The sequence below is a fragment of the Pelophylax lessonae genome, assembly GCF_965119305.1.
Source record: "Pelophylax lessonae genome assembly, chromosome: 4".
Taxonomy (NCBI): Eukaryota; Metazoa; Chordata; class Amphibia; order Anura; family Ranidae; genus Pelophylax; species Pelophylax lessonae.
This window is the reverse complement of record NC_138771.1, coordinates 612780153-612795601: the sequence shown is the minus strand read 5'-3', so window position 1 is coordinate 612795601 and position 15449 is coordinate 612780153. Positions and strand designations below refer to the sequence as shown.

The following is a 15449-nucleotide window of genomic DNA, read 5'->3' as shown; positions in this document are numbered from 1 at the left end:
TCAGCATGTGGATAAACTGGTGCAAGGCAGACAGGATCAGATTGTAAGACTCCAGTAGACTTCAACAAAATGGTGGTTGTCTGCACACAGTCACCAACTCCCTATTGAATAAATGTGAATAAAACGGGTAAAAGATGGTTTCAGCTTCTGTTCTCCACCTGCAGAGAACTCCTCAGTTGCATTTCGCTCCCCTTTCAGGGCTTAAAGTGACACCAAAGAGTTACTGTACATTTTTCTTTTAAATAACAAACATGTTATACTTACCTGCTCTGTGTAATAGTTTTGCACAGAGCAGCCCTGATCTTTCTCTTCTCTCCAATGGCTCCCCCTGCTGTCTCTCAGCCAATGAGGAGGCAGAGAGCTGGGACAGCAGCCGCTCTCGTGCAAATCACTGGATCGGGATCAGGTAAGTATGGGGGGGGGGGGGGGCTGTGGGAGAAGATGCATGTTTACAAAAACTTCATAAAGGCCCCGAAAAGGGTGAAATGGGATGGAGTTCTCTACAATTGGACAATTAGAGCTAAAGCTAGCTTTTACCCATTTCATTTATAATTTTTTCATCTATAAATCTAGTTGGCTCTGATTAAATGTAATAAAAAAAAAAAAAAAAGAAAGATATATCCTCACCGTATAAGTTCAGGCAGTTTATAAGACAGGGAGAGGATGCCCGAGAATGAATCCTGTTTGACAATATCCCTCTTAACAATAATGTTTTCAGGAGTCTGGAAAAAGAGGAGAAAAATGAGTGATCAGTATTAGAGTTGAGCGGACACCTGGATGTCCATGTTCGTCGGGTTCGGCCGAACTTGAAAAAAAAGTCCGGGTCCGTGTCCCTGACTTTTTCCGAACTTTACCCGGACACCGAACCCCATTGAAGTCAATGGGGACCCGAACTTTCAGGCACTAAAATGGCTCTAAAACACCAATGGAAAGGGCTAGAGTGCTGCAAATGGCAGCAAAATGTAGTTAAGAGCATGGCAATAGCTCTTAAAAAAAATTCCCCTTTAAATAATTTTTTTAATAGCAGATTAGAACAGCAATCTGTAGTGAAATATAGCTGAACGCTGCACACAACAGACTGATAAAAATAGATTTTTTTCTCCCTCCTCCTCCTCAGTGGGCTCAAGTGAAGGCAAAAAAATTGTTCACTGTACCACCCCCCACACAGCAAAATCGATGTTAGACTGTCCCTGCCTAATCTCCAGCCTGTCCCTAATATGCTCAATAAGATCGTTCACTGCACCACCCCCCACACAGCAAAATCGATGTAGAAGACTGACCCTGCCTAATCTCCAGCCTCGCCCTAAAATGCTCTAATAACTTTCCCTGCTTGCACTCCGACCTGTCCCTGCATTCTTTTCGGACACAATTTTTCACAGAATCACTGTCTGTCCCTAATCAGCAGCCAGCACATATGATGTCTGCTCTGTCCCTAAACTACAGCAGAATGACGCGGCGCGCTGGGGCTCTAGAACTTATAAAGACATGGTCACATGCTTCAGATGGCCAATCACAGCTACTAATACATTAGTAGGCATGGCTGTGATGGCGCACACCAGTTAAACGCTTGTTGATTGGCTGTTGAAAGCCCGCCATTAAAAGCGCGCCATTACATACAAAACAGGAAATAAAATGGACCGAAAATCCAATTATTCGGTATGAACACGAATAATACAGTCCATGTTCACTCAACACTAATCAGTATACAATGAAATTAAGCACATCTGAAGAGGACAACTAGTGGCAGATTAAAAAAGCCTGTTACAAATCTTGGCAATTTGAACTGAGTACACAAAGCGGAATTAAGCCCAAAACCAAAAATATAATATATTTCAGCTTACCAATCATTAGATGTTTTGACTGCATTTGTTTTCTTTTTTTTTTTTGGCTTTTTTTTCCCTCTGTTTTTATCTGGTGATCTGGCCAGTAACACACCTCCTGTATTAGAGTGCCTCCACTACAGATGAAGGAGCACAGAGGGGCACCTTTGGACAACATCATTGTCAGTCTGGGGGGAGGGGGTGTGTTTAATGGACTAGCAGATGTAGATACACTAAGAAATTGAAGCCAAACTCCAACTCAAACTTTTTCAGCAGTTACAGTAACAGTTTTATTCCTTTTGGGATAAAGATAAGTAAATAAATAAAAGCTGATAATTGTAGGCACCCTTTCAGTGTTAAATGGTTCCTCCCAACCCTCTAAATGCTATGTCTGAATTGGAGCTTGTTCTGTTAAAAAAGAACAGACTTTTTAGCAGGATCACCAGGTGAAAATAAAAGAAAGAAATCCTAAAAATAGGAAACAAATGCAGCCATCAGATCTAAGAATTGGTAAGCTGCAATATAATAAATATTTGCTTTTTGGTTTAATATTGCTTTAACCATACAGTACTTCCCAACTGTTCCTGACATCGAGGGACTGATTTTGGAACAAAGTCCCTCTTTCTTCCTCATTTGTCCCTCATTTTGGTCTGATCTATATAGTTGTATATAAAATGCACTTTTTATCTTTCAAATAGTGTTTTCCAGTTCTAAACCTTTCATCCAATTTCTAAGTTGCTGCATTTGTAAATTTCTTTTATAATTCTCCTTTAAAGAGGTTGTAAACCCATTACAAGTTTTTTTTTTTTCAACCTGAAAGAGAAACACATAATGAGCTAGTATGCATCGCATACTAGCTCATTATGAAAAACTTACCTTAGAACGAGCCCCCGCCGTGCCGCCCGCTTACCTGTATGACGGGCAACATGTTCAGTCGCCCGTCTTCCGGGATCGCGGCATCCGGCCATCTGATTGGGCGGAGCCGCGGTGATGTCACTTCCCGCGCACGCACGCGGGAGCCGACGGTCACGGCATGGGGCTCTGAAGGAACGGCACCAGCGGCCGTTCCTTCAGAGCGCATGCGCCAATGATGTCACTGGCTGCATGTAAGGTAAATATCTCCTAAACTGTACATATTTAGGAGATATTTACAGTACCTATAGGTAAGCCTTATCATAGGCTTACCTATAGGTAAAAGTTGCAGAGGAGGGTTTACTTTCTCTTTAAGTGGGCGTGGCAGCTGGTGTGTCCAATGCATACATAGTTTTGCTAATAGGTGTCCCTCGTTCCCATCTAAAAAAGTTGGGATGTATGCTTCAACACATGCTTAATCAAAGAATACCTTCAGTTAAAAAATATATTTCCTGACAGACTCCATGGCAGCACACGTATGGGTAGGCTCCGCCTCCTCTCCTACCCTATAGGACCCCACTCCCATAAATCTTTGCTCCATACCAGGAGCCGTGTTCCTTTTTCGTCCTCCTCCTGCGAGAAGGAAGTCTTACCTTATAGGACGTCTATCGGTTTTCAGGCGAGCTGGTGGCGTGTGGACCTTACTGATGTCGGATGCCTCCTGTTTTATGTCCAGCAATCTCGATATTTATCGGGTGGACCCGTGCAATATTATTTTAAATGCTGAAGATGGCGTAAATCCTGAATGAGAGGTGGGCTGCATTGATGGCCAATACGTCCTTGCTATTGAGCGGATAGGCCCTGATGCCCTGTCGCACACGCATGAATTCATCCAGGCCTGAGACCGTTCGGTTATCGTCATGGTGGTAAAGTATAAAACTTTCTTTGGTTTCATTGCATTTCCTGTTTGTGCGGTGGAGCGCTCCTGCATTCCAGATCGTCGCTTAGGCTCCTCCCCCTGCCTCGCTGGACCTCCAATTGGTTGTCCAGGATGAGGCTTGGCCCTGGTGTCGTCTGTGCATGCGCGCGCATCGCTCCCGATCTCCTATGACGCTATTGCGTCGTTTGGGGCGTGGCTTTGCGGCGCCCGGGAGATTTAAGCAGCTGTCATTCCTGTTTACATTGGGATGTCTGCGGGCATTGCGGTGGCTTCCCCGTGCTGTTTCTCTGCTCTTCAGCGGTGAGTCATGCTTTGAACCAGGTGCCATTTGGGGTAAAAGGGATGGTGTGGAAACGAAAGTCAGTACATGTATGCTTACTTTCTTCCTGTGCAGGCTTTTGCTTCTATCTGCAAATGGATGCTTCACCACCCCCCGGTGGCCAGTCCCTGCGCAACAGGTGAGCTAGTTTTTCTTAACCCTTACCTGCTTGCGTTGGCTGGTGGAGTGGAGCCTAAGTGTGTTTTTCTTTCCCTATTCAGCCCTTTTAGGTCTGACCAACGCCCTATTTCTGGATCAAAGGATCATTCTCCTTCAGCCCATCGGCATTCTTCATCTAAGTCTGGTCATAGGTCTAGCTCCAGGTCTAAACGACATGAGCACACCTCCAGTTCAGTCGCACCGCGGCAATCCCGCCATTCTGACCGAAGTTCAGGGAAATCATGCTGGGGCTGTCGAGCCCGTATCCCTGAGGATAGATCCCTATGTGATACCTGTTATTCCAGGGTTTTGAGGGAAAAGCAAGACACTGCACAACCAGTGGAGGCTATGGTCAGGCGGATTGTAAAAGAATCCCTTCGAGATTGGGATTCCAGCAGGCTTTCGGGTCACTCTTCAGAGGCTCCTGGTTTCCTCCCAAGGGATGAAGTGGAGCCAGGTACTTCACAACCAAGTCGTCTGTCAGAAGATTCTACAGACAGTGAAGATGATTTGGCAGACCAGAATGTAGGTTTTGAACTTGCTATGGTCCCACCGCTAGTTAAGGCGGTTAAGGAGGCATTAAAATGGGAAGATCCAGCTGAGTCCCCAGCCAAACAGAAGAAATACTTCAAACATCTCAAAAAAGAGCGTTCCCATTTTCCCCTCCTAGGGGAATTGGGAGAAATTATTACAGACGAGTGGCAGGGAGTTGAAAAGAGAAACTCTTTGTCGTCTAAGGTCTCCAGAATGTATCCCTTTAAGGATGATAAGGTGAAACATCTAGATTACGCTCCCACGGTGGATGCGGCCTTGATGAGGTTGGTCAAACACGTGACCTTGCCATTGGAAGACTCAGTCTCATTCAAAGATGCTCTTGACAGGCGGATTGACACAGATCTTAAGAAGATTTATCTCTCCGCAGGTATGGCGTGTAAGCCGGCTCTGGCTTTGGCAGCCACATCCAAGGCAATGGAAGCCTGGGTAGACAGCGTGGAGGCTACACTTCAGAGTGTCTCCGAAGAGGTGGCCAGGAGTTCAGCCATTCAGGAGTTGAGACTGGCAACGGCTTTCTTGGGTGAGGCATCCATTGATATAATCCGCTTGGCGGCGCGGGTCATGCTGTCCTCTGTCACGGCCAAACGCGCCTTGTGGTTGCGCCCCTGGTTGGCCGACCCTGCCTCTAAGCAGGCCTGGTGCAAAATTCCCTTTGAGGGTTCCTCCCTCTTTGGTAATAAACTGGACAGTGCTATCACCCATGCCACTGGTGGTAAATCGGGTTTCCTTCCCCAGGATCGCCGGTTGATAGATCAGAGAAGACCTCAAAACAGACAAAATCCTGTTCGTGCCAGAGAGGCCCGTTTTTACAGGCCCGGTCGTGAGTTCAGGAAGAACTGGAAGCGCCCTCAGTCTACAGGGCAGAAGTTCTCCAAAGGAAAATCTTCAGCAAGCCGAGAGGCGACGAAGTCTTTTTGATATCGAGCCTGTCCAGACGGTGCGGGTAGGCGCACGCTTGCTTCAGTTTGCGCACGTCTGGGCAGCCTTGATCGAAGATCAATGGGCCGTCAGAACCGTATCACACGCACATGTGTGGATTTTCGACAGAAGCCCCATTCTTCGCTTCATTCCTACGGCCTTACCCCGTTCAGAAGAGAAGAAGTCAACTCTTCTTACATATGTAGAATCCCTGGTTGCCCAGGGTGCGGCAGTGCCTGTCCCAACCGAGGAACGGTTCCAAGGCATCTACTCTCTGCTCTTCATGGTCTTGAAGAAAAGCGGCTCTTGGAGGCCGGTTATAGACCTAACACACCTAAACACCTTCATCAAGAAAGAGAGGTTCAGGATGGAAACACTTTTTACAATTCGGCAAGTGGTACAGCCAGAGGATTGGATCTATCCATAGACTTGAAAGATGCCTACTTTCACGTCCCGGTCGCAGCAGAAATGCAAAAATTTCTCCGATTCGCTGTGGGTCAGGTGCATCTTCAATTTACCTGTCTCCCTTTCGGGCTTACCACATCACCTCGAATCTTTTCCAAGATCTTACTGGCTGTAGTAGCTCTGATCAGAGCAAAAGGGATTCGTCTTTACCATTACTTGGACGACTTGCTCCTTCTGTCAGAACATCAGGATCAAATTCTGCTTCACAGATCTCAAGTAATTTCCACCCTTCAAGAGTTCGGGTGGCTCCTGAATTTGGAAAAAAGCCATCTGGAACCCACGAAGTCGTTGGTCTTCCTAGGGGCCCTCTTCAACACTTCCAGAGGCACTATCTCCCTTCCATTAGAGAAGATTCCGACAATTCGCAACAGGATTTGTCCGGCATTATCAGCCTCTCATCTCCGGGCGTCCCAGTGCATGAAGATAATTGGGACCATGGTTTCCACGGCTCCCATGGTGAAGTGGGCACAGTGGAAGATGAGGCCCTTTCAGATGGGATTCCTCCAACAATGGAATTTCGAGAATCCAGAAGTCCTCATTCGGATAACTATGTCCATGAGAGACAGCTTAACCTGGTGGCTTCAGCGAAAGAATCTTTTAAACTGCCATTCAATTGTTCCAGTGTCCTGGTTGGTCGTGACCTCGGACGCCAGCAGGACGGGATGGGGAGCGCACTGCCTGTCGGAGGTGGCCCAGGGCAGATGGGACTTCCCTACATGCGGGGTGGTCTCGAATGTGCTGGAGCTTCGGGCAGCATTCTGTGCTCTCCAGGCCTTTCAGCATCTGGCGACCGATGCCTTGGTCCTCCTAAGACTGGACAATACGACAGCCGTCGCCTACATCAAGAGACAAGGGGGCACCCGCAGTCCTTCTCTTCTGAAAGAAGTGAAACCAATTATGGATTGGGCTCAAAGACATCTGTCCAACTTGTCAGCCGCCTATCTTCCAGGTGCCCAGAACGTCCAGGCAGACTTCCTCTCGAGGTCTGCTCTGGACAACAACGAGTGGTCACTCCATCCAGAGACCTTCATATGGGTCATGTCTCTAGGTTACCGTCCAGAGGTAGATCTGTTCGCATCTCCAAGCAATGCCAAACTGGAGAGATTCTACATGAGGTGGCGTTATCCCCAGGCCTACGGGGTAGATGCCCTGACGGATCAGTGGAATTTTCAAACGGCTTATGCGTTTCCTCCAGTGCCAGTCATATTCAAGTTTCTTCACAGACTCAGGACAGAAAGAGTGCAGATCATAGCGATTCTTCCCTTCTGGCCAAAGAGACCGTGGTTTCCTCTGTTGCTCCAACTGAGCTATCGGGACCCGATACCTCTGCCAGTCAGGCCGGACCTTCTGTCCCAAGGGCCTATTCTTCACCCCTGCCCAGCACAGCTTCATCTCATGGCATGGCTGTTGAGAGGGAAAGATTGAAAGCGCTCGGTTGTCCAAACGAGGCAATCGCTACAATGATGAGTGCCAGAAGACCCGGCATGAACAAGGTCTACGAAAAAATCTGGTCCAAGTTCAAGGATTATGTGGATAGCAGATCTGGCTCTGTCTCTGACCCAGGAATCCAGGATATTTTGGGCTTCCTCCAGTCCGGACTGGACCAGTCATTGGCAGTAAGCTCCCTCCGAGTCCAAATCTGAGCCATTTCGGTCTTCACTGGGACTGCATGGGCGAAACACTCCTTGGTTCTCCAGTTCTTCAGACGCGCTACTAGGTTAAGACCTCCTAGAAAGCCCAGATTCCCTAAGTGGGATCTTCCTACGGTCTTGGAGTTTCTTTCCTCACCTTGAATCAGAAGGATCCATTCTTCCTTAAAAATATCTCCATGAAAACAGCCTTTCTGGTGGCTATTACTTCAGCCAAACGGGTTTCTGAACTCGGTGCCTTTGGTTACAAGGAACCATTCCTTATGTTTTTCCCTGATCGGGTAGTATTGGTTCCGATGCTTGGCTCCAATCCGAAAGTAATGTCGGTATTCCATGTCAACCAGGAAATTGTCCTACCCACGTTCAAATCTCAAGATGAAAATTCTATCCATCCTTTGGACGTGGGGGAAACTCTTCGGCTATATCTGGAGACTACAGCTCCTTTCCGCCAGTCCGACCATCTTTTTGTCCTCATCTGTGGAAAAAACAAGGGCAAACAAGCTTCCTCAAGATCCATAGCGAGTTGGATAGTTCAGACCATCCAGTGGGCATATAAAGCCAAGGGACTGGCTCCTCCAGAGGTGGTGACAGCTCATTCCACTAGAGGGATCTCTACGTCATGGGCAGCTTCTCTTCATGTAGCTCCTGACGTGATTTGCAGAGCGGCTTCTTGGTCATCAATTCATAACTTTATGTCGCATTACTGTGTTGAACCGGCTTCTTTATCTTCGGTCAACTTTGGTTTAAAAGTCTTGTCTGTTGACGGTGCAAATTAAACCTTTTTCTGTTAAACCAGCAGTTACCCGCCCGGGTGTGTATGGCTAGTTATTTCCCATACGTGTGCTGCCATTGAGTCTGTCAGGAAAACGGAAAATTTATATCAATACTTACCGTAATTTTCCTTTCCTGATGGACTCCATGGCAGCAGGAGTCCCCTCCCATCTGCTGGAGTAGTTCTAGTTATGGAACACGGCTCCTGGTATGGAGCAAAGATTTATGGGAGTGGGGTCCTATAGGGTAGGAGAGGAGGCGGAGCCTACCCATACGTGTGCTGCCATGGAGTCCATCAGGAAAGGAAAATTACGGTAAGTATTGATATAAATTTTCCGTTTTCATAATGATTAGAAGATACAATCATCTTTACCTACCTTTACCTACCTACCAAGTTTCCTACAAATTTTACTTTTCCTGTAAAAATTGAGGTTGACCACTCCATGCTGATCCTTTTTAGAAGGAAGCAGGTGATGGCAGGCTTTGTATTTCATTGAAGGTCACTTGTTTTTGCCCCACTGCAACTGCACATACAGTATATTTTCCCTGGCTACCTCTTCCACTTCTTTCCGCCACTTTGGGGAAGAGAAATGCCCCGTACTTTGTGTTATAGAGAACACATGACTACCCACCCTTTCTCCCGTGTGACAGCCCTGGTGATTTTTGTTTGATTTTTTTTACCCTGTCCTGGACTTTTGATTGAAAAGGAAAGTTAACACTTACCAAAAATTCCACAATGACAGCTTTGTTTATCGGGGCCATTTTATAATTCATCGAAAAGATGCGGTAAAGAACTATGGAAAGAAGAACACGAAAATGATTAGTAAGAAACTTTGTACTAAGCCTAAAGGGTATGTAAAAAGGCCACATAATTCATCTAAATATAGGCAAAATTTTAATAAGGACAGGCACGGACAGGCACAGAGCAATGTACATTCTTGGCATCTGTAAACCATTCAATGGCCAAAGTGATCAAATTGGAACCTGCAACAAGACCAGGAGAAGACGGGGGCAAACCAAGCAATGAGGGACAGTATGGGAGAACTGTGATCTGTCTAGGCTGAAGGAGTGCAAACAGCCAGGGAGTCTGCCATAAGGTGCAAGTTCATTATGGCAAGAGGAGTAGAACCACAGTTCCGCTTTTTTTTACATTTAATATCTGTTTATTTACAAGAGAAACAAGAAAAAACAAATAAGTGGGTTACAAATAATCTTCTATACATTTTTAGCAACCATACAACATGCCCGAAAACCAACAGGGTCAGGAGTGTCAACGTTTCAGGAGAACAATGGCAAAAACTACCTGGGTTCGGGTCAACTGTGTGTTAAAGACACAAAACATATAACATCAAAATAAAAAGGGAAAAGGTTTTATGGAAAGTAATGTAATAAGGGGAATTTACTGTAGAGGGGGAAGGGGGGGGGGTAGAAAAGAGTAAACAGGGGGTAGGGGGCAAGGGGGGAGAAGGAGGGGGTAAATAGAATTGAGAATAGGAGAGAAATGAGAAAGAGAAGGGTAAATGGAAAAGAAGAAGTTGAGGACAGATGAATTATACCATGTTTGTAAACCTCCACAAGAAGGAATACAAAGTTGAAGGAAATATACAGAGAGAAACCAACACAGATTTATTGGTCAGTGGGGTCTAGTACAATTTCCTTATAGCAAGAGGAGGATTTAAATTCGAACCAGCGGGCCCATATTTTGGTATAGCGACTAGTATTGCCTTTAGAAATACAGTTCTTCTAAGAGGCAAATGTCATCAACCTTACATAGCCATTGTTTCAATGAGGGAATCAATGGTTGGCCCCACAATGTTGATATAATGGACTTTGCTGCATTTAGGAGATGAGTGGTAAGAGAGCGTTTATATAGACTGGCTGGTTTGTGGGTGCATACAGTTCCGCTTTAATGGACCTACTTTTCAGTAAAAACATTGACTGACCTTAGCTGATGCATATAGAACCAGTGTGGGAATCATTCCCATTTTAATAGTGTGCAGCAATAGCCCTGAAGAAGGGAGAGCCACCCTCCTTGCCTTGATGTACTTGTTGCTACTATCAATAATCACTGAACAATGGTGGACAAAAAGCCGCTCAGGCAGTGGCGGCTGGTGAAGTTTTAAGATGATGGGGTGCAAGACCCCGCCCTTCCATTTTGACCCCTCCTATTTCTCAGAAGCCCCACCCCTTATAGACTCCACCCATTTTGTCCCCTGTATTTTGCTTGCGTGAACAAATTCTCCCAATATATCACATATTAAGGGGTCCATCAGTACTAGTATATCCCTTAATAGGGAACAGGGGCCCTATTATGGGATATACTGTGAGAGACACACTATTATGGGATACACTGACTGAGAGTGGCACAAACCCCACAGTACAGACCCCCCAGCACAAACCCCTCAAGCACAAACCCCACACAAACCCCTCAAGCACAAACCCCCTAGCACAAACCCCACAGTACAGGCCCCCTAGCACAAACCCCACAGTACAGACCCCCTAGCACAAACCCCACAGTACAGACCCCCTAGCACTAATCCCACAGTACAGACCCCCTAGCACAAACCCCACAGTACAGACCCCCTAGCACTAGTCCCACAGTACAGGCCCCCTAGCACAAACCCCACAGTACAGGCCCCCTTTCAATGCAGTGACCAGTGTACATGCCCCCTATCAATGTAGTGACCAGTATACATGCCCCCTTTCAATGTAGTGACCAGTATACATGCCCCCTTTCAATGCAGAGACCAGTATATATGCCCTCTTTCAATGTAGTGACCAGCATACATGCCCCTTTCAATGTAGTGACCAGTTTACATGCCCCTAATGCAGAGCTTAGCGTGCGTGCCCCCAATTTAGTGACCAGCATACATGCCCCCAATGCAGAGATCAGCGTGCGTGCCCCCAATGTAGTGACCAGCATACGTGGTGCCCCCAATGCAGAGATCAGCGTGCGTGCCCCCAATGTAGTGACCAGCATACGTGGTGCCCCCAATGCAGAGATCAGCGTGCGTGCCCCCAATGTAGTAGTGACCAGCATACATACCCCCAATGCAGAGATCAGCATGCGTGCCCCCAATGTAGTGACCAGCATAAAGTACATGGTGCCCCCAATGCAGAGATCAGCGTGTGTGTCCCCAATGTAGTGACCAGCATACATGATGCCCCCAATGCAGAGATCAGCGTGCGTGTCCCCAATATAGTGACCAGCATACATGATGCCCCCAATGCAGAGATCAGCGTGCGTGCGTGCCCCCTTCAAAGCTGTCAGTGACAGTGTGTTGGACGGGTGGGCCCCCCCTGAGGCATCACAAACTTACCTCACTAGTCACGACACTGACACTCACAGATGGACCGCACGGACGATGACCTTCAACAGTGCTTCTTCTGCGACTGCGAGCTTCCGATTCCTGACTCATGACCACTCCGACTCCTCACGCGGGCGCGATGGCGGCTCTCCTCTCTACGGCGGGTGGGAAGGTGATCATGTGACGCCGGGGCGGTGCACTGCCCCCACGCGTCACGTCACCAGGTCCCGGGATGTCCTCCTGTGATTGGTCCAGGCTGGAGTCTGGACCAATCACAGCCAGGACATCAGTAAAGTGGGGAGTGTCGGGTGCATTGCTCTGCGCCCCGATGACCCCCAGAAGGCCACCAATCGGTGCCTCTGGCCGCCGCACGTGCGGTGGAAACTCCCCCCCTCCCCAAACCCACCACATGGTCCGGCGCCCCTAGTGGGCTAAAAATTTAATTTTTATTTTTATTTTTTAATTCTTCTTTGACAGGCCACCTCTGCGCTCAGGTGTGTGTAGTAAAAGCCTGGAAGCTGAGTGCACGTCTAGGTCCGTAATCCAAACAGCAATGAGCACAAGAGAAGATTGACAGCACTCTGAATAAAGGCAATTAGGATATTTATTGAACAAAAGTATCCAAAATGACAAACATCATGGACATACAGGCAGCAAGATGGTTAACGCATTTCACAAAACGATTTGCTTAGTCATAACCAAGGTCCATGATATTTTGTAATTTTGGATACTTTTGCTCAATAAATATCCTAATTGCCTATTATTCGGTGTGCCGTCAATCTTCTCTTGTACTCTCAATAAACGCCTCAATCTACCATCAAACTTATATTCTTTTGAACACCGGGCGCTTACTATTCCAAGTATTAATCTGAACATCCCTTGCTTTGCCACAACATTATAGTGGAAAGAGGGGAACAAAAACATAGGTCTTGAGAGAATTGGGAGTTATTTCCCCATTTCATTGATGGCAGGCTACTGGGCTATATAATGGCATGTAAAGTGGCACTTTTTTTTTTTTATAGTTTTTAATTTAGCAGGGAAGGCTTAAGACCTCAGATTTTCATTGCTGTTCCCATTTGGAAAGAGCTGAGCTTGGTTTTGGCCTACCAGCAACATGACCTGTTTGCATATGCGAGTCAAACTGTCTCATATCTTTAAGTAATCTGAGGGATGATCCAAACCATCATTGCTTTCTCAGAACTTAAATATTAGTTTTTGGAGGAGTGGTTCTCTAACACTGACTTCATTACACTTTTGGATGACACAAAAATACCTAAACAACCATATATGTGTATCACTACTCCCATGGGAGCTGCTTAAAGCGGATTCCCCTGGATTACCCATAGCAACGACTTGTAAATTCTTAGTACTTTAGATTCTCAGCTCAGTCAGTAAACAGTCCAGGGGATTTGGTTTTTGTTGTTTTTATTTTATGATGGGATGGGAGAAGGGATGAGTGGGATACTCCAACTTAGCAAACTATGCACAATCTTGAGGACTTTTATCTATGTTGAATGCTGCAAGGCTGCTGCTTCACCCTGCCACAGAAGTGAAGTATTTGAAAGGCAAACTACTTGGTAAATTACTCTTCAGGGTTCTACTTGGCACCCCCTTTTCTCACTGACTGTATGTGCTGACTTTCAGTCCACTGACCTCACTGGAGTGGTCACCTTCCTGGGCAGACCCCCTGGCAAGCCCCCTGGCACTCACGGACACTGTTTTTCCCAGGTAGCTCTGCCTTCAGCTCCACTGTCAGTTTCTCCTAGACCTTTATGGCTAAGCTCCATACCTGGTTCACTGCCTGTGACCCCTTTCCTCAGCATACAGAAGAAGAGACAGCCATCACCCTCCTCCTGGGACTCTGCTTCCCGCCAAAGACAGCCTGCCTCATGTGCTCTCGGATTTTAAGGTCAATCCCAGGATGCACTGAGGTGGTGCCCTCCCATTGGTACTCCCACAAAAGCCTGTTCATCATTGGCCAGGTTTCCTCCACTGTTCAACAGGCCTCCCAATTGGATGCAGTGGGGACACTCACTCAGACCAAATTAATGCACACTGAGCACAGAGAGCAGGCCTAACTAAGAGATCAGGCTCCCCTGATAAGCATATGGAGCAAAACAAATGCTTTATCTAGAACCTGTCTTGGAGGGTGCTACATCTGTATTATACTGTATATATAGACAAATTACAGTTGTATAGAGTTCAAAGACCTGTCTGTCTATGGGTTACCTGTAGATCCTGGAGTATAGATGGTCTTGTCTGTCTGTATAAAAACATATCCGCTTTGATGTCCAAGCAGGACGATCTTCTCTAGATTACATAATTGAGACCTTACTGTAACGTACACAAATTGTTTTACTCTGCGGTCCTTCAGTAGGTCCCTAGAGGGAATCTGTGAAGATCACACAAAAAATGTTGTTAGAAAATAATATAATTCAAACTCAAAGTTTGGTAAGATGATGCCTCTTCTGGATTGGTGCTATGTACTAAATATTTACCTTCACTACAGCTGAGCCAAGATATTTGTTGGCGCTGGTAAGGGAGACTTTTTGCTTGGCCAAACGTAACTTTCTCAGTGGGAAGTCCTGAATTTCAACATCAGCCTCAAATGCCCGGCTCTGCCCATCCACCACTATGGTCTCCTCACTTTCCAAGTGCAGGACATTGGGAGTAATGAGCATACATCTGTCAAAGGACAAAGATAAAGGTATAATATCAAAACGTTACTTATGGAATAACTTAAAGAGGGCTTGTTGTAAAATGCATGGTCCAATTACACTGTCTGGGCTTCATCCCAATTCCCCAATTACCTACTATTAGTAGGTGTAAAAAAAATAATTTTTACTTACCTCCCCCTGTCTTCTGCTCATGGTGCCAAGGCGAGGATGACATGACACTCCTTCCTGATAGATCCTGGAAAATACAGATCAGCCAGGTCTCATGGGAAGATGCTCTTGCAATGGACTGGAGTATCTTCTTGTGAGACTTTATCAGCTCTGCATTATCAAGGAATTTTCTTGAAAGGAGAGTAAAGTCATGCCCAGGAATGCAGAAGAAAGGGGTAAGGTAGGTATAAATCTAACTTTTTTATAGGTACATTTTATACCAACTTACAATAGGTGATTTGTAAGATGAGGAAGGAGCGCAGGCAATTTGAGCAGACTGTGAGGTCCCCTTTAAAGTGTACGTGTTAACAAATTTTTTATTAGTTTTGGGTACAGTAAGAAAAGATGAAACCCCAAGGCTGGCATCAATTTTTTTCTGTTTGTGTCCCATTAGGACAAAGTGATGGAAATTCCCATCTAAGACAATTATCACCAGAAAACATTTTCCAGCTGGAGGATTCCCTACCACTTGTTCTGATGTCAACTTTAAGATTTGGTTCTCAGGCACCTTCTGTCTTGGTGACAATGGTCGACAACAAACAGAGAAGGTGAATGTTTTCACCAGTGGACACAGACTGCAGTAAAAAAAATGTAAGGGAATCTAACCCCTAAATTAAAAAAAAAAAGTTTTGCCTGTAGATAAATATGTATATTCAAAAGAAGAAGGAGATGGAATGGTCAAAACCCCTGTCTTTTGTTGTTGTTGTTATTCTCCAAAGTAAAGGATATCCCCTCTAAAAAAGCTGTCTCGGGAACTGGTGTTCTCATTGGAAGATTTCCCCTCTATTCCTGTCCTGGAGAAAACACC

General features: G+C 46.1%; 1 protein-coding gene across 1 annotated transcript in view; it reads right to left on the bottom strand.

The window, feature by feature from the left end:
• LOC309553571 (A.superbus venom factor 1-like) overlaps nucleotides 1–15449 on the bottom strand; it is a 476096-nt gene that overhangs the window by 387740 nt on the left and 72907 nt on the right. The window contains exons 2-5 of the mRNA XM_082254843.1: nucleotides 14255–14441; nucleotides 13986–14148; nucleotides 9172–9242; nucleotides 628–722 (exon numbers count right to left, since the gene is read on the bottom strand). Of these exons, the coding sequence (XP_082110969.1) occupies nucleotides 628–722; nucleotides 9172–9242; nucleotides 13986–14148; nucleotides 14255–14441 (516 nt within the window). The remainder of the gene's footprint in view (nucleotides 1–627; nucleotides 723–9171; nucleotides 9243–13985; nucleotides 14149–14254; nucleotides 14442–15449) is intronic.